This window comes from Saimiri boliviensis, chromosome 4 (genome assembly GCF_048565385.1).
Source record: "Saimiri boliviensis isolate mSaiBol1 chromosome 4, mSaiBol1.pri, whole genome shotgun sequence".
NCBI classification, from domain to species: domain Eukaryota; kingdom Metazoa; phylum Chordata; class Mammalia; order Primates; family Cebidae; genus Saimiri; species Saimiri boliviensis.
This window is the reverse complement of record NC_133452.1, coordinates 52170643-52191951: the sequence shown is the minus strand read 5'-3', so window position 1 is coordinate 52191951 and position 21309 is coordinate 52170643. Positions and strand designations below refer to the sequence as shown.

Below are 21309 nucleotides of genomic sequence, written 5' to 3'. Positions count from 1 at the left end.
AATAGGATGATTTATATTCCTTTGGGTATAAACATAGTCATGGAATTTCTGGGTCAAATCGTATTTCTCGTTCTAGATCTTTGTTTCCTCCATTCTTATAGAGCTCAACTCAGAGTTAAGGTATATCTTGCAGGACGCTAGTTGATTTTTAATGAACTTCTTATATATTTTTTTATTTTAGCATCTGGAACATAGTAGTCAATACATATTTTTTGAACATTCAGTAACACTATTGTCATATAGTTACCACCACAAAACCATCATAGCTAGACATGAAATAAGGATACTGAAAGAAGAAATAACTTTGCCCACTTCAGGATCCTGCCAGACCCAGTCAGTTTTATTTCATTACTGCCTGCAAGGTCTCCTATGTTTTCTCAATTTCTTCAGGTTCTAGAAATAATAATGTACGTTTTTAAAGATAAAAATATAGAAATAATAATGTACTGTTTTTAAATTTCAATCTCTAGGATTAGTTAAATAAGTGATAAGAAAAGAATGGAGGCACAGGGTTTTCTGAGTGTTGAGTATATTAGTACTCACCTTTTGTTATAAAGCTTTCTGGAAGTGAGGTGCTGCTTTCTCCTGTCTTATAAACCACCACTACTCTGACATTATATGAAGTATAAGGTTGTAGATCTGTGATGTTACAGACATAAGCAGGAGCTTGACTGCATGAAGTTTTCACATGGTAAAACTCATTGTATTTCCACTAGAAAAAGAAGTCTTGATTAATATTTTTCTAAGGTATTCTTAATCTTCTTAAAACACAAGAATGTATGGGTTTATAGCAAGTGATTAAAATGTAAGCTTTCTTTTCTATTAAAAAATAAGAACATCTTTATGAATGATCCCAAACATTACCTCATTACCTATAGTCGTTTTGCTTTTTATGATAAGATATAACTGACTTACATGACAGTTCATGGGAGAAGATCAAGGTAGGATATACACCTCTGACTGTATATCATCAACGAATATTCAGAGCTATGAATTCTTGTTATCCCAAAGAGTAGATACCTACATTTAATCAGGATGGCTAAGAATGCAAATCCACAGCTGTGGAACAACGGATCAAAACAATGGTACTTTCAAATTCCAGGGATTTGCTAATGTCATAGAAATAGTATTTTCACGTATTTTAACTTTTTTTTCTTCCTAATGCCCTCTTCAGACATGTGAACAGAATTCTTTATTTTTATATACTGGAAGCCTAGATAGCCAAAAGAAGAACATTTTTGCCCACCATTGTGAAGCTACTAAGTAGCAAGGCCAGAAGTTAAATACAGAAAATCTTGTTTTCATTCCTCTTTGGACACTGGGCCTCTAATTATAGCTACCTGAAATTTCTTGCTCTGCAACACTGCTTTTTAAAAATCTGTATTTGGATACTTATTATTATTTGAAAATGATAATTTCTTAACATACAAATAGGAAAAGACAAAAAGATATGGCACTCTTTCAAGGGTTCTTGGTGTATTGTCCTTTGTAGAGTTTCATAAAAAGGTCAGTTTCCTTAAATAAAATTAATTTACATCTTCTTTTTCACTTAACACTCATGAGGTTACATCGTTTCATTAGATGGACACTTTATGTTAGTTTTCTATTCAATAAGGAGTGATTCTCTAGAGTTTTTTCAGTCAGCAGACCACTATGTACAATAAGAAAGGGGAATAAGGGAATGGAGAAAATTAAAAATTAAAAAACAGAAGTGCTGATGTCAGGGACACTACCTGCACTAAACTCATAAATGTAGCAATCCTGCTGAGACATATATCTTAATGGCTTAATGAAACAGGTGTATTGAATACGTAGTATTTACTGTGAACCTCAAAGAGAGAGAAATTAATTCCTGGCTAAAAAAAAAAAAAAAAAAAAAAGTCTTAACCCTTTTTGGTTCTGTCTCCATGATCTGGTGGAGAAATTACCTTAGGTGAATAGTCTAGGTGACCCAACATTCCATATCATCCAGAAATTATCAGAGCTCCTTGAAATGTCAGGAGGTGTTTGACCAAGAGTACCACCACTGGAAAACCATAGAGTGTTGGCCTCACTACAGCAATGAATGTCTGGGCAGACCACCAACTTGGAGACATGCCACAGGATATCCCAGTAAATCACAAGGATGTCAGGACTTACTCTTTGTTAGAGGATATCAAGTGCAGGGGTGAAAGCTACTACAATTATTCAGGTGGGAGTGAGGGGAGTGTGAGTTAAGATGTCTGAGAGTTTGGAACTTCAGAAATTTATGGTTCTGGTAGGGATTTTCCTGCACAGCTGAGAAAAACACAATTTTAATGGGCTTCCGTGAAAAAATATACCAAAGCAAAATTACTTGTTTCCTCCCTATTTACAATATGTTCTTTTATACACTGTTGTGAGTTTTTTTGTTTTGTTTTGTTTTTTTTTAATCTGTAGAATTTAAGATCTAGATCAATCTCATCCAACTTTCAGCTTGTGGGCCTTATGTGGCCAAGGATGGCTTTGAATGTGGCTGAACCCAAATTGGTAAACTTTCTTTACACATTATGAAATTTTTTTTGCAAACTTTGTTTAGCTCATCAGCTATCGTTAATGTTAGCATTTTTACATGTGGCCCAAGACAATTCTTCTTTCAGTGTGGCCCAAGGAAGCCACAAGATTGGACACCCTGATCCAGATCAAAACTTTACCTTGTGCTCTAGTTCCCTCATTTTTCAGATAAAGGAATTTTGACAGAAATGACAGGGACAAAGTTTATCGTTTTTTTCTCTTTCCTTTCTAAAAAATTACTAATTAAAAAGACACATAGTACCCTTCATTGCCCACTCCTCAGAGTTTCAGTGTGAAGTTACAGTATCACTCCCAGCTGTACTGTCATTGCGGAGTAGGTTCAAGTTGTTCAAAAGAGACAGCACCTTCTGACTAGATAGCACTCATCAACACTTGCAGAACCACAGACTTTTACTGTACTCATAGTTAATATTTTTAGATGGCCACTCATGTAGAAATGACTATATCTTATATTTGCAGCTTCAAGATTTTCTAAATGATCTGTCTGAAATCTGTGTTGAGCAAGTATAAAAGCAGAGGATGTTTAGAAACAAAAGCACCACATGAAAGTCAAGAGAACTGGACCAAGAGGTCTCTGTCTGCTGTCCTTCTCCCCAAACTTTACAGAGTGGGATGGACAACTTAACAACTACTATTCCTTCCATGGACAGCATCCTAAAAGGACTGCTATAGGGAGAAGTCAGCCTGAGGTTTTTCTCTGCCTGGCTGGTGAGATCTGACATCTGTCTGGGTCTCCATCGTCCAATGAATAAAATGAGAGACCAGAGTGTCAATCATCTCTAAAGTCTTTTCTCATTTCATTTCTTTGATAATCTCGGAAATGAACTTTACATCCTTCCCCTTGGCTTTAGACTGAACTGCATTAAGTTTCCTTAAATTGATGTCATTTTAAAAGGTACACTTATTTCTGCAATTTAACTGCATTTTTATAAGGTGGCCATTTTTTAAATAGGCAATAAATCGTCAGAAGCATGCTCAATGGGAAAAGTCCAATTAAACTACGGCCTTTGATTTTATCAACTCAATATTCAGTGTTGTTCCACAGTTTTATCTATAAAGTATAAGATAATAAAAATATCTTACTTAATAATTTTTAAACATCCTGGGGAATAACTGCATTTTAAGAAATAGTGAGGCCATGATTATACTGATTTGCTTTTTAAGTTACCACTGAACAAAACATTTCTAACTAATCTTTTAAAATGTGTACATACACACAGGCCCAGAAATCCACTAACATGCACATGCAAATATACAATATTTAAAATAACCAGCAATTATAAAAACTTAATAATCAATTTTAAGTTTATCACCATAAAAGTCAACATAGGCTTTCCCATCAATGAATTCATCAGGTTTGTTGAAGTCTTAAAATTCAATGACATCCATTTAAGTAAAGTCTTTTTTATTGGTTAAAGCATGAAAAGTTTTGGATAAGGAATTATTTAAAGTTTGCAAGCCAACAACAAAACTACTTTAGAATAAGCTGGTTTTTATGTTTTACTTCTCTCCTGTTGCTGCACAGTCCTTAAATGATAAAAAGAACATTTCTAAACAAGGTTTTGGTTTTCTGTTTCTTCCGTTCTTTTAAATTTTTTTTAATAAAAATCACCAAGTTGCTATGGACTTTAAGCTAGAGAACCATGCTAACATCTAAACTAAATAAAATATTGTAAAATTAGTAACTATAACTTATACCCTTTTACATAAAGCCTTTTAAAAGCCAATTAATCTCCCTGAGAATTCTTCCCACAAGAAATTAGTCAGGATAACTTACTGCTTCTACATGCCAAATCCAAATCAATGAAAGTTGCAAAATATATTGTTTATTTATAGATAAGCATTCTCTAGATGTATGAAAAAGGCCTTTCCAATTTATTCTATATTATAAAATAAAGAGTTGCATTAAAAGTCTACCTTCTGTAGTTCAAACCAAAGTCTGAGGAGGTTAACATTAGATGGAGCTTTCCAATTAAATTGCAAACTAGTGTTCTCTGGAAGCAAGGAATAAGGTTTCTCTGGTGTGTCAAACATTTCCACAGTGACAGGATGACTCTCTGTACACCACATTTTCTCAGAGTGGCAGGCCAGAACCTTTTTGTAAAAAAAGAACAGTTGCTTAATCTTTTGAGAGCCTTACACTTGAGAATGACAATAAAGAGTGCCTAGTTTACTCACTGTACCTTTAACACATAAATATTTCCACCAGATAATCCAGTAACAAGGAGAGTGAGACTTCCATTTGGAAATTCACTTTGCCTGAGAGGAGTTTCAGGAGTTAGGGCCAGATGCGAGACTGCCAACTGGTAGCGAACTGATTCTTTAGGTCCATTTGGCTTGTGAGATTCTCTCCAAGATATAATGAGGATGGTGTCTGACCGCACAGTTGTATTAATGAGCTGCACTGCCTCTGGTACTGAAATAAATAGCAAGGAATGATAAAGGATGCTACAATAGTGCTTAAAGACGGAAAGAAGTAATAGAGTTTGGGTTGAGGAGTAATCATATAGTATGAGCAGAACAAATAACTGATGTCCAGAAAGAAAGCCTCTTACATAATGGTAAGTTAACAGGCTGCCTGAAAGGCTCCCACTTACTTTTGTCTAGTGAGTAAATCATTCTCTGACTCCAACTCAAGGATATAGACAACGGGAAATAACCCAATTTGGGTGAGTTTTGTGACTATCAGAGAAATCTGAAATAAATGTCATCACCTCACAATAATCGATGACTAATCATATCTTAGAAAACCTTTTTAGGTCTATTTTCTTTAAGGCAATACTGTTGTGTAACTTTACATCTCAGGCCTCAGTAAAATTCACATAGAAAAAAGGCTTGGCTTTTCTACAGCTCACCACATGTACAGAAACCTCTGAGTATCTGGAAAAAGAGTGACACTGTTTGGTGAGTCCAAATAATGTGTTTCTTGGTCAAACAATATTAATTTCAATGTTTTACCTCCTAGTTGTGTCCATTTTGATAGAATAGTATTAGTCAACTTCAAGGGTTAGAGTAAGGGTCAGATCATAGTTTTCTATAAATACATTTTTCTCATTAAAAAAGCTTATTTGCTAAAATTACTTTGCATTCAAATTTAAAAAATAAACATCGACATACACATCACATATATCACAATATCCTCCTTGAGAAACCCACACCAAGCCCATAACTCACCTCCACTTTCAGTTTTTCCCCAAATCTCTTTTCTTGGTGGTAAGTGTTCCAAAGGATCTGAATAATAATTTTTTACAGCTGTCTGTATCATGTATGTCGAAAATGGTTGTAAGTCTTCAATAAGAGCTATACTGCCCTGAAATTCCTGTAATTAATTTTTTAAAAATCATTATCTTATTTTTAACATTTTATACAATGGGTAGAAATTATTTAATCAAAGAGAGAACAAAGTTAAAAACTCAAAGGAGTTAATTTATTTTAAATTCTAGATTATTAATGGTAATACCACTGTTCTAATCTACCCAGACCTGAGTTGTTCAATATTTCCAGGAATAAATACCAAGTGACTGGTAGCCCTCAGCTGATTTTGTGGCATAAATCATTTCACATGGAAAGTTAAATTCCTAGAAGAGGACACTATTTCATTAACATTGTGTTAGAAATTCAGCAAGATGGTAGTAAACGTGTGACACATAAGTGAATATAATAAAAGATTGTTATGTTACCTAATCATTCTTAGAAATAAAGTTTAAGAGAGTAAAAAGACTTTCCTTAGACCAACAGTTCTCAACTTTGTTTATACTTTGCTATCATCTGGGAAGTTTTAAGAAACTGCTATGTCTGGGTTCTATTGCCAGAGATTCTGATTGAGTTATCTGGGGTGAAGCCTAGATGCAGTATTTTTTTTAAAGCTTCCATGTGCCACCAAGGTTGAGAACCACTGTCTTAGACCACTGTTAATCAACGGGAAGACTGTAAGATAGATTAAATTTAATAACAGCCATGTCCAATGCCGCAAGTCCAGTCTTCACCAGCCAAATGAGCTAATCTATCTCTGAAATTACTCATGTTCAAAATGTGTAAAAAGCGTTAGTTAGCCAAATAAAGGAAGTAATGAAAAATCACATATACTTTATGTGAAAGCATATAGTGTTTAATGTCCAATAGTTAGTAAATTTCACCTTTTGGATTGGCTAAATAAAGCCAAGCACAAAGCAAAATATTGGATATACATGATTCTGTCACTAAGGCAACTGAAATATTAATGAATATATTTCATCACTCAATGATTGAAAGAATAGTGCCAATTCATTTAAGAAATGTCTCGTGAATGCCTTGACAGTGCCAAGTACTGTGCTAGGTGCAAGGGATACAGTGATGCCTAAAAACAGCATCTGCATAGCAGTATATTCCTCTTCACACAGGAAACAAAAGACAAAATATAATGTACAATTTTCATATTAGATACATTCTATGGAGGTATATGGCAATGTTCTTTCTGTCCAGTCCATTTCTTTCTCTTTCTTTCTTTCCTTCTTTCTTTCTTTCCTTCTTTCCTTTTTTCCTTTTTTCCTTCCTTCTTTCCTCCCTTCTTTCTTTCTTTCCTTTCCTTTCTTTCTTCTTTTTGTGATGGAATCTCACTCTGTCACCCAAGCTGGAGTACAGTGGCGCAATCTTGGCTCACTGCAACCTTCACCTCCCAGATTCAAGAAATTGTCCTGCCTCAGCCTCCCAAGTAGCTGGGAATACAGACACCCACCATCACACCCAGCTACTTTTTGTATTTGTAGTAGAGACAGGGTTTCACCATATTGTTCAGGCTGGTCTCAAACTCCTGACCTTGTGATTCGCCCACCTCGGCCTCCCAAAGTGCTGGGATGACAGGCGTGAGCCACCACACCTGGCCCAGTTCATCTCTTACTCCTCAATCTTCAATCCACTCTATAGGGCACACAAAAAAAATAAGTCTCTATCATTCTCTTTGAGGATAATTAGACCATCAGAGTGGAGAATAAACCCAATTCTTTCTAGACACTCAGAAAACTGTTACCATGGCAATCTATCAATAGGCAAGAGTTGATATACTTCCTTGAAGCTTAACTTACTCACAGTCAAGAAAACTAGAACACAATATCTTCTGATGACTCACTAGCTGTGAAAAAGTTGCATACTAGTCCATTTCAGAACATATAGGAAATACTTTACTATGGCTCATAATTTTATATCATAAAAGAGAGTCTTGTGAAAACACAAAGACCAGTAGTTCCAATCTTACCAGAATTCTATATTTCAAGTCAGAGCTGTTTTTCCTGTCATTAACTTCTGCATAACAAACCAGGTATGTTGGAGTAGGGCTGGTGATGTCATACCATGTGAGGTTTGTCTTGACCAGACGTAATCTGATTGTGAGGCTGGTGTTAGTTGTATTAAGTATAGTTGGTTCCACAGTGTCTGAAGCTAGAGACAGAAGCACTTTATCTAAAATAAGAAGAAAGCAAAAGATTAAATATATATACATATATGTGTAAGAGAGGAAAAGCAGATATCTTAACAAGGATAATATCAAAAGTTAGAAATTTGTAGAGCATACATAACTTTTGCTTGAAAAGATAAATATGAAGATGCTTTTGAAATAATGTTCTCTTTGAAGAAACAAAAATGGCTGCATCATGATACTGTGTGCAGTACGTACTGCTACAGTCTACCCAATGTCCTCCTTCTTTCCTTCAAGTTCATATACGTCTGACATCGTTCTGGGAGGAAAACCTGTTTCTGAAGTTTGATTACAGCCCAGACAATCATGTGACACAGTCTGGTTAGACAGATGTAAGGTGGGTACCTGCTTATCACTGTTGCACACCTCTGCCCTTCACCATCTCCCAGCCTTAGAGGCTGACACTATGCCGGAGGGTCTTAGTGTCATCTTATGAGAATTGAGTAAAAGACTCACTAAGGAAGTTTGGGGAAATATCAAGCCCAGGTGCTTAATGGCATTGTGGAGCTCCCTGGCCACCACATACAACCAAACACATTGCACACTGCAGAACTCCAGGGAGCCCTAGTCACATAGACTGCAATGGGAATGGTCTGTTCTAGGCCAGTACAGTAGCACAACCATACTGCAGGCTTAAGCCTCAAAAATCACGATTCTGTCACTTGCCGCTGAACACAACTTCCTGATCTATTCACTCTAAGTCTTAATGTGAAACATCACCTAAAAACACAGGACTGCAGGACTTCTACCCATCCGACCCTTCACACAGGGAGTCTCTTCAAGTTGGAATGATCTTCCCCATCGACAAAACCTTACTTAAGGCTCAGTCCTTGCATGATTTCTCCTGCGAAGCCCTTTCTGCCTTCCTATTCCAGGTGAAGAACATCTCTCTGTCCTCACTACACTTCACGTGTTTTTCTACCAGTGCACTAGCCACATGTGATTTTGGTTTTGGTTTTCTTTTGCTGCTTTCTTGTCTTCCTCTACCACTAGAATGTAGGCATCTTTGGCTCAAACTGTGCTTGATTTATCTTTGTTCTCCCAGAGCCCCAGCGCATGACTGACATATATTAGGTATTTAGTAAGTGTTGTAGATCCTTATGACTTTATATTAGCCACATATAAAATACATCCTTTACATTCAACAAGTAAGAAAATTAGGGGGTAAATGTCTAAGTGACAAATAACTTGACCAAGCCAGCACCCTCACTTACTAACTTTTTGGTCTTGGGAGTGTTACTCCAGCTCTTCTGTAAACAGAGGTGATTGCCTGCTTTACAGATATTTATATATCACTCTATCCCTAGCACATGGTGAGCATATTAAATAAATATTAGCTATTATTATCATCATTACTGAGATTAAAATGAAAACTTAGATAAAATAATGCTGATCTGGTCTGGGAATTCCAAATATAAATTCCAAAATGCAGAAAAAAAATGTTTAAAATTAGAACTACATCACAAATCTCCAACAACAGAGAATAACACTGTGAACCTAAGTCTGAGGACATTTGGAAAGTGTGGGGGTTTGGAGATAGATAACGTTACTAAAGTTACAAGATGATCCACTCCAGTTCAATCAATAGTTATGCAATAATATTTAGTTTGTACTGATTTCTGATCTGAACAGAGAATGGGATACACAAGTGAGCAGTCAGAGCAATTATCTAATTCAAAGATCATTGGTAATTTTGTCATTTCTTTATTTAACTGATGAAATATGATATGTTGAAGTGTTGGAAATATTATTCAGGACAAAAAGACAGGTCTTTCCCTTACATTCTTTTTCCTTTTTATAATACCATACATTTTGAAGATAATTAAATGAATGCCTTCAGAAAAAAAGAGAGCAAGGTTACTTGTAATTTCTTAAAATTTCCAGCAGATGGAGATAAAGTACTCTTAATAATGTACCTAGGCACTAGCAACATAAAATTGACTAGATTTTACAGAAAATAATGAGTATTATATTAATCAAATTCTTAATGAGTTCCAGTTTAAAAAAAAAAAACCCTCATGCTACTCTTAGGACTTCGTTTTGGAGGATGTTTGTGTATGGGGGCGGGGAGAGATTATGTGTTTTGTTCAACTTCTGATACTGCCTGGACTTTTTTTTTTTTTTTTTTTTTTTTTTTTTGGTAAGATTTTTTGGTGCAGTTTTAGATTCACAGCAAAATTGAGAGGAATGTACTGAGATTTCCCAGATACGCTTTTTCTCCACACATGCATAGCTTCCCCCCATTATCAATACCCCCACCAAAGTGGTATATTTGTTACAATCAATGACTCTACACTGACATTCTTATCACCCAAAGTCCATAGTTTACGTTAGAGTTCAATTTTGCATTGTACATTTTACAAGTTTGAACAAATGTGTGATGACCTGTATCCACCATTATAATATCACATGGAATAGTTCCACTGTCTTCAAAGTCCTCTGTGCTCTATTCACCACTTCCTCCCCCAGCCTTCTGGCAACTACTGATCTTATTACTGTCTACATAGTTTTTACTTTCCCAGAATGTCATATAGTTGTGGTCATTATATGTAGCCTTTTCAGATTCATTTCTTTTACTTACTTCTACGCATTTAAGTTTTCCTCATGTCTTGTTATAGCTTTGTAGCTCATTTCCTTTTACTTCTGAATAGTATTCCATCATCTGGATGTATCACGTCTCTTTATCCACTCACCTACTAAAGAACATCTTTGTGACTCCTCCATTTTGACAATTATGAATGAAACTGCTACAAACAACTCTGTGCAAGTTTTTGTGCAAACATAGTTTTCAGCTCTTTTGGATAAATACTAAGGAGCATCCTTGCTAGAGTTTGTTTAATTTTGTGAGAAATTACCAAACTGTCTTCCAAAATGGCTATACCATTTTGCATTCCCACCAGTAATTAATAAGGTTCCCATTTCTCCACATCCTTGCCAGCATTTGATCTTGTCGATGTTCTGAATTTTGACCTTTCTCATAGGTGTGCAGTGATATCACATTGTTGTTTTAAATTTGCATTTTTTGGATGACATGTAGAATATTCGTATATCTTGTCATACATGATGTGAATTGCCATTTGTTTTATCTTTTTTTGTTGAGGTGTCTGTTAAGATATTTGACCCATTTTTAAATCATGTTTCTTTCCTTATAGTCAAGACTTAAGAGTTCTTTGTAAAGTTTGGTTAAAAGTTTTTTTTTATCAGATATATCTCTTGCAAATATTTTTCTCCCAGTCCGTGGCTTGTCTTTTCATTCTCTTGAGAGTGTTCTTTACAGAGCAAATTTTTTTTAAATTTTAATGAAGTCTAGCTTATCAATTCTTTTTTTCATGGATTGTGGCTTTGGTGTCATACTTTAAACATCATCATCAAACCCAAGGTCATCTAGACTTTATATTATTTTCTAGGAATTTTCAAGTTTTGGACTTTACCTATAGGTCCGTGTTCCATTTTGAAATGATTTTTGTGAATGGTGTAAGGTTTGAGTCCACATAAACTTTTTTGCATGTGTGTGTCCAGTTGTTTCAGCACAGTTTGTTGAAAAGTATTCTCTATCTTTTTGCCCTTTTGTCAAAGATTACTTGAGTATATTAATATGGGTATATTTCTGGGCTCTCTATTCTGTTCCGTTGATATTTGTCTATTCTTTCACCAATACCACACTGTCTTGATAACTGTAACTTTATAGAAAATCTTGAAGTCAGGTGATATCAGTCTTTCCCAACTTTGTTCTTCTCCTTCAATACGGTACTACATATTCTAGGTCTTTTGCCTCTCCATATTAACTGTAGAATCAGTTTGCTAATATCTACAAAATAATTTTAGCTGGGATTTTCACTGGGATTTTATCGAATCTATAGATAAGTTGACAATATTGAGTCTATCTATGAATATGGAATATCTCTACACTTACTTTGTACTTTGATTTCTTTCATCAGAGTTTTGTAGTTTTCCTCATATGGATTTTTGTCCATATGTTGTTAGATTTGTACCTCAGTATTTCTTTTTTTTTTTTTTTTTTTTGAGACGGAGTTTCGCTCTTGTTACCCAGGCTGGAGTGCAATGGCGCGATCTCGGCTCACCGCAACCTCCGCCTCCTGGGTTCAGGCAATTCTCCTGCCTCAGCCTCCTGAGTAGCTGGGATTACAGGCACGTGCCACCATGCCCAGCTAATTTTTTGTATTTTTAATAGACACGGGGTTTCACCATGTTGACCAGGATGGTCTCGATCTCTCGACCTCGTGATCCACCCGCCTCGGCCTCCCAAAGTGCTGGGATTACAGGCTTGAGCCACCGCGCCCGGCCCTCAGTATTTCATATTTTTGTGGGTGTTAATGTAAATGATACTGTGAGTTTAATTTCAAATTTCACTTGTCTATTGCTGGTATATAAGAAAGTGATTGACTTCGTATATTAACCTTGTGTCCTGCAAACTTGCTATAGTCACTTGAGTTCCAGGAGTCTTTTTGTCAATTCTTTCAGATCTTCTATATAGATGACCATATCATCTGTAAACAAATAGTGTTAGTTCTTCATTCTCAATCAGTATGCTATGTATAACTTTTCTTGTATTGTTGCGTGCTGTGACTTCCACTGCAATGTTGAAAAGAAACTGGGAGAGGGAACATCCTTGCCTTGTTTCTGATTTAGTGGGAAAGCCTCTAATTTCTCACTATTATGACGTTAACAATAGGGTTTTTATAGGTGTTTTTTCTCAAGGAAGTTTCCCCTATTCTTAGTTTGCTAAGAGTTTTTCCTCACGGATGAGTGCTGAATTTTGTCAAAAGCGTTTTCTGCATCTATCAATGTGATCATCTGATTTTTTCTCTTTCAACTGTTGATGTAATGAACTACATTAATTGATTTTCAAATGTTGACTCAAACTTGCATAGCTGGGATAAATCCCACTTGACCGTGGTATAAAATTATTTTAATATATTGCTTTATTTTCTGCAATTCTTGCACTATTGAAGAGAAATACTGGTATAAAATGTTCTTTTCTTGTAATATATTTGTCTACCTTTGGTTTTAGGGTAATTCTGGCCTAGAATAAATTCATTCATTGGCCTAATTGGAAGTAGTCCCTCTGGTTCAATTTTCTGAAAGACATTGTAGAGATGGTATAATTTTTCCATATATGTTTGGTAGAATACACCATTGAATTCATCTGGGTCAGGTGCTTTCTATTTCAGAAGGCTATTAATTACAGATTCATTTGACTTAATAGATATGGACATATTCAGAGTGTCCATTTCTTCTTCTGTGAGTTTTAGCATATTGTATCTTTAAAGGAATTGGTCCATTTCATCTAGCTTATTAAGTTTGTGGGCATAGAGTTGTTAATACCATTCTTTGATTATCCTTTTAATCTCCATGGGTTTATAGAGATGTCTTCATCTTCATTTCTACTATTAGCAATTTACATACAGTCTCTTTTTTTTCTTAGCCTGGCTATCAATTTTGTTCATCTTTTCAAAACACCAGATTAGTTTCATTGATTTTTATCTATTGATTTCCTGTTTTCAATTTCATTGATTTCTGCTATACTTCTCTTTGTCTTTTGTTTTTCTTTTGTTTCTTTTTATTATTTTGGATTTAATTTACTCTTTTTTTTCTAATTTCCTAAGGCAAAACCTTTAAGAATTTTAGGATTTTTTTCTAATATACACAGTCAATGCTATAAATTTCCCTGTAAGCATTGATTTTACTGATTCCAATAAGTTTTAATGTTTTGTTTTCATTTTTAGTTCAAAATATTTTTAATTTGAGATTTCTTCTTTTATCCATTTGTTATTTAGAAATGTGTTGTTTAATCTTCAAGTGCTCTGAGATTTTTCAGTTATTGATTTCTAGTTAAATGCCATATAGTCTGAGGACAGATATTGTACGATTTCTATTCTTCTAAATTTGTTAAAGTATATTTTATGGACTGTCTTGGTGAATGTTCCATGTGAGCCTGAGAAGAATGTTTATTCTTCTGTTGTTGGACAAATTATTAATAGTAGATAGATGTCCATTATAACCAATTAATTGATGTTGTTATTGAGTTCATCAGTATATCCTTAGTGATTTTTTTTTTCTGCTGGATTTGCCCATTTCTGATAGACAGATGTTGAAGTCTTCAATTGTGATAGTGGCTACCTCTGCTCCTTGCAGTTCTATCTGTTGCTGCCTCATGTATTTTGATGCTCTGTTGTTAGGGACATATGCCTTAAGGATTATTACGTCTTCTTGGAGAACTGACCCTTTTATAATGATGTAATGTCCCTCCTTATCCCTTATAACTTTCCTTGCTCTGAAGTCTGCTCTGTCTGAAATTTACATAGCTATTTCTTCTTTCATTTGATTAGTGATAGCATAATATACTATCTCCATTCCTTTACTTTCCCTATATGATGTACCTTTATACTTGAAGTGGGTTTCTTATACACAATGTGTAGTTCAATCTTGTTTGTTGATCCACTCAAACAGCCTCTGTCTTTTAGTTGGCATATGTAGGCCATTGATCTTCAAAGTGACTACTGCTATGTTTGCATTTTGTAGTTTCCCCATAGTTCTTGAATATTCTGTTCTGGTTTTTTTTCCTTTTTATTTTATTTATTATTATTATTTTGCTTTATAGTTTTGGAGGTTTCTATTGAGATATTTTCAAGCTCAGAGATTCTTTCCTCAGCCACATCTAGTCTACTATTAAGCCCATCAAACATTCTTCATCTGTTACAGTGTTTTTATCTCTAGCATTATTTTTCCTCAAACATCCATAGCTTTGCTCACTTTGACCATCTGTTCTTGCATACTGACTACATTATCCATTAGAACCCCTAGCATATTAATCATAGTTGTTTCAATTTATCAGTCTAATAATTCTAACATCCTTGCCATATTTAAATCTGATTGTGATAGTTCTGTCTCTTCGATCTGTGTTTTCTGCCTTTTAGAATATCTTGTAATTTTTTTTTAATAGCTGAATATGATGCACTACTGGGTGAAAGAAACTGCTGTAAATAGGCCTTTAGCAATGTGGTGGTAAGATTTAAGGAGAGGAGAGGCATTTTATAATCTTAGATTAGATCTCAGCCTTTAAGTGGGTCTTTGCTTTGCTTTTCAACTGTGAACTTCACAGGCTATTTTCAGTCCTCCCACCCTACTTAGGTGGGACAGGATGGCTGGAGTGGGCTGGAGTTGGGTACTTCTCTTTGCCCAGGTCAATTAAGCTCTGATAAAACCCAAGCAGGTCCAGCTGTGGTTAGTATATCTTGAATGCAGACCTTGTAAAGAAGAACAGAATGGTCTGGTCCCTTTCAATTGTTCCTTTTACCCACCCCGCTGCAGGAAGCACAAGGAGATTTTCTAAGAAAAAAAAAAAAAAAAAAAAAAAAACAATTAAAGCTCCTGGAGGTAAAACTTATAAAAGTGTGAAGCCCCACCCCCACCCTATGGCTTGATCCCCCTCAAGTCTCTGATTTTCAGAGTTACCCACACTGAGCCTCAAGTAATTCAATTACAGTTTAGCTTTTTCTACTGCTAAAACTGCTTTTTTTGGTTTTTCTACTGCTAAAACTGTTTATGGGTTTTTGCTCTGGTAAATTGTACTTCTCTGTATTTACCAATATGTCCTTCCAATACTGGGGATAGCAGTTTGCTCTGTAACCTCACTTCTCTTGTGGATTCAAGAAGAGCTGTTAAGTTTTCAATTTGCTCAGCCTTTTACTTGCTTTTGGGTGGAGTGGCAATTTCTAAGCTTCTTATATGCTAAGCCAGAAACCAGAGGCCGCGTGAACTTTCAAAATCCCTTAAACTTCTCAAAGGGAAAAATAAATTATTTTACAAAAATACAAAGTAGTCTTTATTTATACATTTTTACATTTTTCAATTTACATATTTTATAGCTGAAAACATTTAAATGAAGGGAGTTTATGTCATTCATTTCTGTCCCTCTCCAGAGAAGAGTTATACTTAGTTTAGACTGGCATTTGTACCTTAGTGGCAAAGAGAGACTTGACAAGAGACCAATGAGGCCGTGCAATACCGGTTTTGTTTTTGTTTATATGGTTTTTAGATTTCAACAAGATTTTATTATGACTGTCAGTAGAAAATATATAGTCAGTTCTGCTATAACATGATACATGCTTTTCTAGGAATCACTGCAGTATACAAATCACACAGTAAAATTCTGTTTATGGGAAAAGTAGGATGAGGGGCATAGCACTAAAAAACTTCATCAGAGACACTTTTTTAAAAAAGATTAAAACAATAAAAATGGTAGCACAGGCTTATTCGTGTTAAATGGTACCACATATTATAATAGTATATATTAATACCTAATGCTTTGATACATAATACTGCATAATAGTAACACAAGTATGACCCATTACCTTGAAAATGAGGTTGTATGCAATGCTTTTTGACACCATTGGGAGGCCTAAAATATGATCAAAGGAGAAATGAGAGAAAGAAGAGAAATTATGGGACTGAGAAGAGAAAGAGGACAGGCAGAGAGAACAACAGGATGCAGGTTTCCCATGTCTAAAGTTGCCCACCACAGCCCAAGCTGCATTTACACATAGAAGTAATTTGTGATCCAGGGCAAACAGTAATCAGAATGCACATTAAAGACTGGCAGTTTGGAGCAAGGATGAGAGCACAACAAAGGGGCTAAAGGGACAGCCTTGGAGAAGAAGACATTATGAGAATTTTCTGAACCTAAATTGGGAGAACAAGCTGATTATGAATGTGACTTTATTACCTGGAAAAGGTTGCATTACTGAACTGTAAGCCAAGATATGCTGACTCCTTAAGGCGTTCACCTGGGAGACGATGGCCCCAGTTCCTTTCTTTGCTTGATAAATTTGTGTGCTGTCCTTTGCTGTGATGATCCAATATACAAAATCTCCATCCACAGTTAAGCTAACAAGTGTTTTACCTGCCGTTAAAAGCATAAGGAATATGAAGAACAAAATAAATGTCTTACATTTTTTACTCTAAAGAACATATAAAATTCTTTTTCTATATTGTAACTCTTAAATTTTGAATTTATTATTTTAATATATTAAAAAAACTTTCTTTTATGTCATTTGGCTAAGGGTTTTAGGGGTGTTCTCTAATTTTAGCACCATATCAAGCCAATCAGGTAACTACTATTTTTACCAGCATCATTTTGCGGAAAGGCAAACTGACGTTTAAAGGAATTAAGTAATCTGCTCGAGGACACTAGGTTAGTAAAGGGCAGATCCAGGATTTAAAACCCACCTATATGACTCAAAGTTAAATAATGCCAATCTGAGGGAAGTATTAAATGATAGGCATAAGTCTCAGTGACTTTCTCAATATATTTATCAGTGGTTTGAAATGAATGCATAGTAAATATATTTATCAAGTTTACAGATAATACATGATTATCACTGTCACTAGCAGGTTCGGTTACAACCTTGAAATTCAAAAATATCACAACAGAATCAGGAAATTGATTCAAATTTTATAGGAATAAACGTAAAATCCTAAATTTAAGTTTCATATCAACTCTGTAAATGGACGCATGAAAGGGATCTGGCTTAATAATAATGAATGTGGAAAGACTGTGGTCTTTCAATGGCAAGTATCCTAAAGATCTGATACCACTTTTGGCTACAACAAAAAGAAGACCATCATAGCCAGAGTCTCCCTTCACTGACCAGAACACATTGAGAGTGCAGTGTCTTTATGGGGGCAATATTTAAGAGGATATTAACCAGCTGGAATGAAATTACAGGTGGAAGACTAGGGCAAAGATCAAGACGCCACATTGCCTGGGGAGTAATTGCAGATACTCAATTTTTTTCTCCAAAGAAAATGTTTGGTTCCAGCATGGTGTCTCATGCCTATAACCCCAGCATTTTGGGAGGTCAAGGTAGGTAGGTCACTTGAGCCCAGGAGTTCAAGACTGGCAGCATAGCAAGACCCTGTCTCTACAAAAAAAAAAAAAAATACTAAAATTTGCCAGGCATGGTGGTGTGCAGCTGTAGTCCCAGCTACTTGGGAGGCAGAAGCAAGATGATCACCTGAGCCTAGAAGAATGAGGCTGCAGTGAGCCATGATTGCACCACTGCACTCCAGCCTGGAGAACAGAGTGAGACCCTGTCTCAAAAAAAAAAAAATGCTTACAATGAGCTATGACAGTTATCACTACATAGTTGAATGGCTATCATGTGGAAAGTGATTAAATTATTCTTTGTAAATTTAGAGGTCAGAACCGAGACTAATGAATGGGAGAAACAAAGAGAAGATGGGCTAAATATAAGGAAAAAATCTAATATTCAGAATTGTCCAAAAATGTAGGCAGACTTCCTTATAAATTACCAGGGTTTTTTAAAGAAACAGGTGTTTATGCAGGACTATTTTTAAAGAAAAGATTTCTTGCAACATCATAACATCTAAACGATCTCTAAAATCTTTCTAATTTTCTAATTTTAGGATTTTAATTACAGCTTTACGAAAAACTGACCAGTGTTATACATATTAATGGTCCACTAGATAATTCTTGTGTCTCGTGTATTAAACACTAAAGAAAAAATTATTCTGACACTTGTTAAAATGGTAAGAAAGACTTTAGTCAAGACAACTGCAATAGCACAGTAGGAAAGACAAACAGTGCAATGTAACAAAGACAGTGGGGTTTTTATAGCCAAAAAATTGAGTGAGGAAGTCAGTGGGTGGAAAGATAGTAAGAGATAACATCAAGGATAAGGCAATCCTTGTTAAATTATCCTAACAGGATTCCGGCTAAAGGCAGGCCAAGAGCCTATACACAATTCTTACTTAAGTCAGACCAATGCCCATCAAGGGTGAGAGATGAAGAACTTGATCAGATATCAGTGGTGGGAAGGTTCTCTCTAAACTGACTTTGTAGGATTTTTGATAAAACTGAAGTCAAGAAGGATGGACACAGGAAGACCAAGGTTGAGGCCTAGTCGAGAAGAGGACTCAGAAGAGCATAACTAAAGTTTAATCAAGGAAGGTGTCTTTGTCACAGGTTTAACAGAAGCAAGTAATATACCTAAGAAGGAATCACTCAAAACATTACCTCTACCATTAAAAATCCATTTAGAGTACCTAGGAATTGTTTCTAAAAGGGCTTGGTTGACACGTCAACAAAAGCTATGTGCAATTATAACACATACATACACATTTGCAATTTCAAAACTTCACTGTATAATCCAGCAATGACCAATAGAACTTATAGTGATCATGGAAATGTTTTATACTACATTGTCCAATACAGTGGCCATTAGCTATTTATGGCTTTTGAACACTTGAAATGTAGCTAGTGTGACTGAGAGATTAAATGCTTAATTTTATTTAATTTTTTTTTTTTTTTTTTTTTTTTTTTTGAGACAGAATCTTACTCTGTCACCAGGCTTGAGTGCAGTGGCACCATCTTGGCTCACTGCAGCCTCCACTTCCTGGCTTCAGATGAGTCTTCCTGCCTCAGCCTCCTGAGTAGCTGGGATTACAGGCTTGCACCACCATGCTCAGCTAATTTTTGTATTTGATGGGGTTTCACCATGTTGGCCAGTTTGTCTCCAACTCCTGACCTTAAGTGATCCACCCACCTCTGCCTACCAAAATGCTGGGATTACAGGCATGAGCCATGGCAGCCAGCCTTAATTTCAATTAATTTAAACTTAAATAACCACATATAGCTAGTGATTACCATACTGGGCAACGAAGAGTTGACTCTTAAGAGTATATGGAGTATTTAGAGTGTATTTTTTTTTCTGTTGAATAACTCCTAATTAGGAGACTTCCAAATTGTACTTGACTTTAGAATATTTATTCTACAATCATTTAAATTTCAACAAATAGACCCAAATATTGAATCAGCCATGTTGAAATGGGATCACAAAGAGGAAACAATTTAGGATAGGGGGAAGATCATGCATGTTGTAATTAGACCTAGTTTCAACTTCTTTACTAATTGTGGCCCTCGGGAAAAGTTACCTTACTTTTCTCAGACTTTGTTTCCTCATCTGTAAAATGAAGATATTAGTACCTACTTCACTGAGGCATTATGAAGATTAAATAAAATAATGCATTTAGTACATGCTAAGCATATACAGTTAAGCCTATTAAATTGTAGCTCTACTATTAACCACAATTCTTAAAATACAGATTTAGAAAATTATGTGAATGCCTACATACAATTTTCCTGAAAACAACTTGATTTAAATTCTACAAGAACACTTGGCATGGTGCACAGCAAATGTCACATGTATATTCTTTGGAGTATATGGAGAATTCAAGCCCTTTTTCAGTGTGATTGAAGGGGCTGTGCACATACATCAGCATCTTACCAAGCATAGCAGGTACCGTGATAACTCTCCAACACTGACATCCTTCCAGATCTGTTACCCAGATCTCTTGTGCTTTGGCAAAGTATATCAGTGGTTTCTCTAAGTCAGAGGTATCAATAGCCATTGCTCCAGTTAACTCAAATTCAGTCACATTGCAAGAACATTGGTTCCTTTTGCTTTGTTGGTTTGTAGCTGTGGGTTGCAGAATTCGGTGCAAGGTGTGATTGATAATACTGTAGTAGAACATCTGATAGCCAAAATCGGAAACTTCTGTCCAATACAAGCGACTATAGGAGGAAAAAAAAGTCCCTCCAACTTAATGAGTAAAATACATCATTTCAAATATTGGTTTCTAATGCAGATCAACCATTCCTAATGACTAGGAGGGACAAATGGAGCCTTTAGAGAGAGCATGATCAAGTGTCCAGTAATGTTTTACTGAGATTAAAGAAGTTACAAGAAGTCTAACTTGTAGCAATTCCAGTGATTTCTCAATAAACGTGTTTACAACTAAGGTCTTGGAATATAATAACCTTAGGTGCTATGTTAAAAGGCCCACATAATAGCTGAAATATAAAATATATTTGCATAATTTTCATCAATGTCCATCTCTATTCCCCTCCTCTCAGGTTTGTTTCTGCTTCTTAATTCTAGTTAATGATCTAGTTTCAAAATAACCTATTCCCATGCTTATGGTACAAACAAAAATGTATCTTTTCAGCCTGGGAAATTGCTACTTAGGTGCTGAAAGGAGACTTTAAAGCTCACCTTATGAGGATATTAGTTAAACTAAGATGGATGATCACAGAATAACTTTTGCCGTGCAAGACATGCTGCCCCTCTGTTCCTGCTCATTGCTTGCCACCACCTCAATCCTCTTCTTGTGCTTACCAACAGATGATATTATTGCATTCCCTAGCATACAAATCTGCTATTGTTTCCTGATGGTAATTAGCCTAAATTTGTTAGTCAAATTGT

General features: G+C 35.5%; 1 protein-coding gene across 7 annotated transcripts in view; it reads right to left on the bottom strand.

Moving 5' to 3' along the window:
- ROS1 (ROS proto-oncogene 1, receptor tyrosine kinase) overlaps positions 1-21309 on the bottom strand; it is a 128755-nt gene that overhangs the window by 47245 nt on the left and 60201 nt on the right. For all 7 annotated transcript variants that reach the window (XR_012517199.1, XM_010349304.3, XM_039467903.2 and 4 more), the window contains 7 exons: positions 20332-20618; positions 16749-16925; positions 7784-7986; positions 5728-5872; positions 4737-4969; positions 4471-4647; positions 544-712 (listed from right to left, as the gene is read on the bottom strand). Coding sequence is in view for 6 of the 7 variants with exons in the window: in XM_010349304.3 (XP_010347606.2) it covers positions 544-712; positions 4471-4647; positions 4737-4969; positions 5728-5872; positions 7784-7986; positions 16749-16925; positions 20332-20618 (1391 nt within the window). In the remaining variant the exon portion in view is untranslated. The remainder of the gene's footprint in view (positions 1-543; positions 713-4470; positions 4648-4736; positions 4970-5727; positions 5873-7783; positions 7987-16748; positions 16926-20331; positions 20619-21309) is intronic.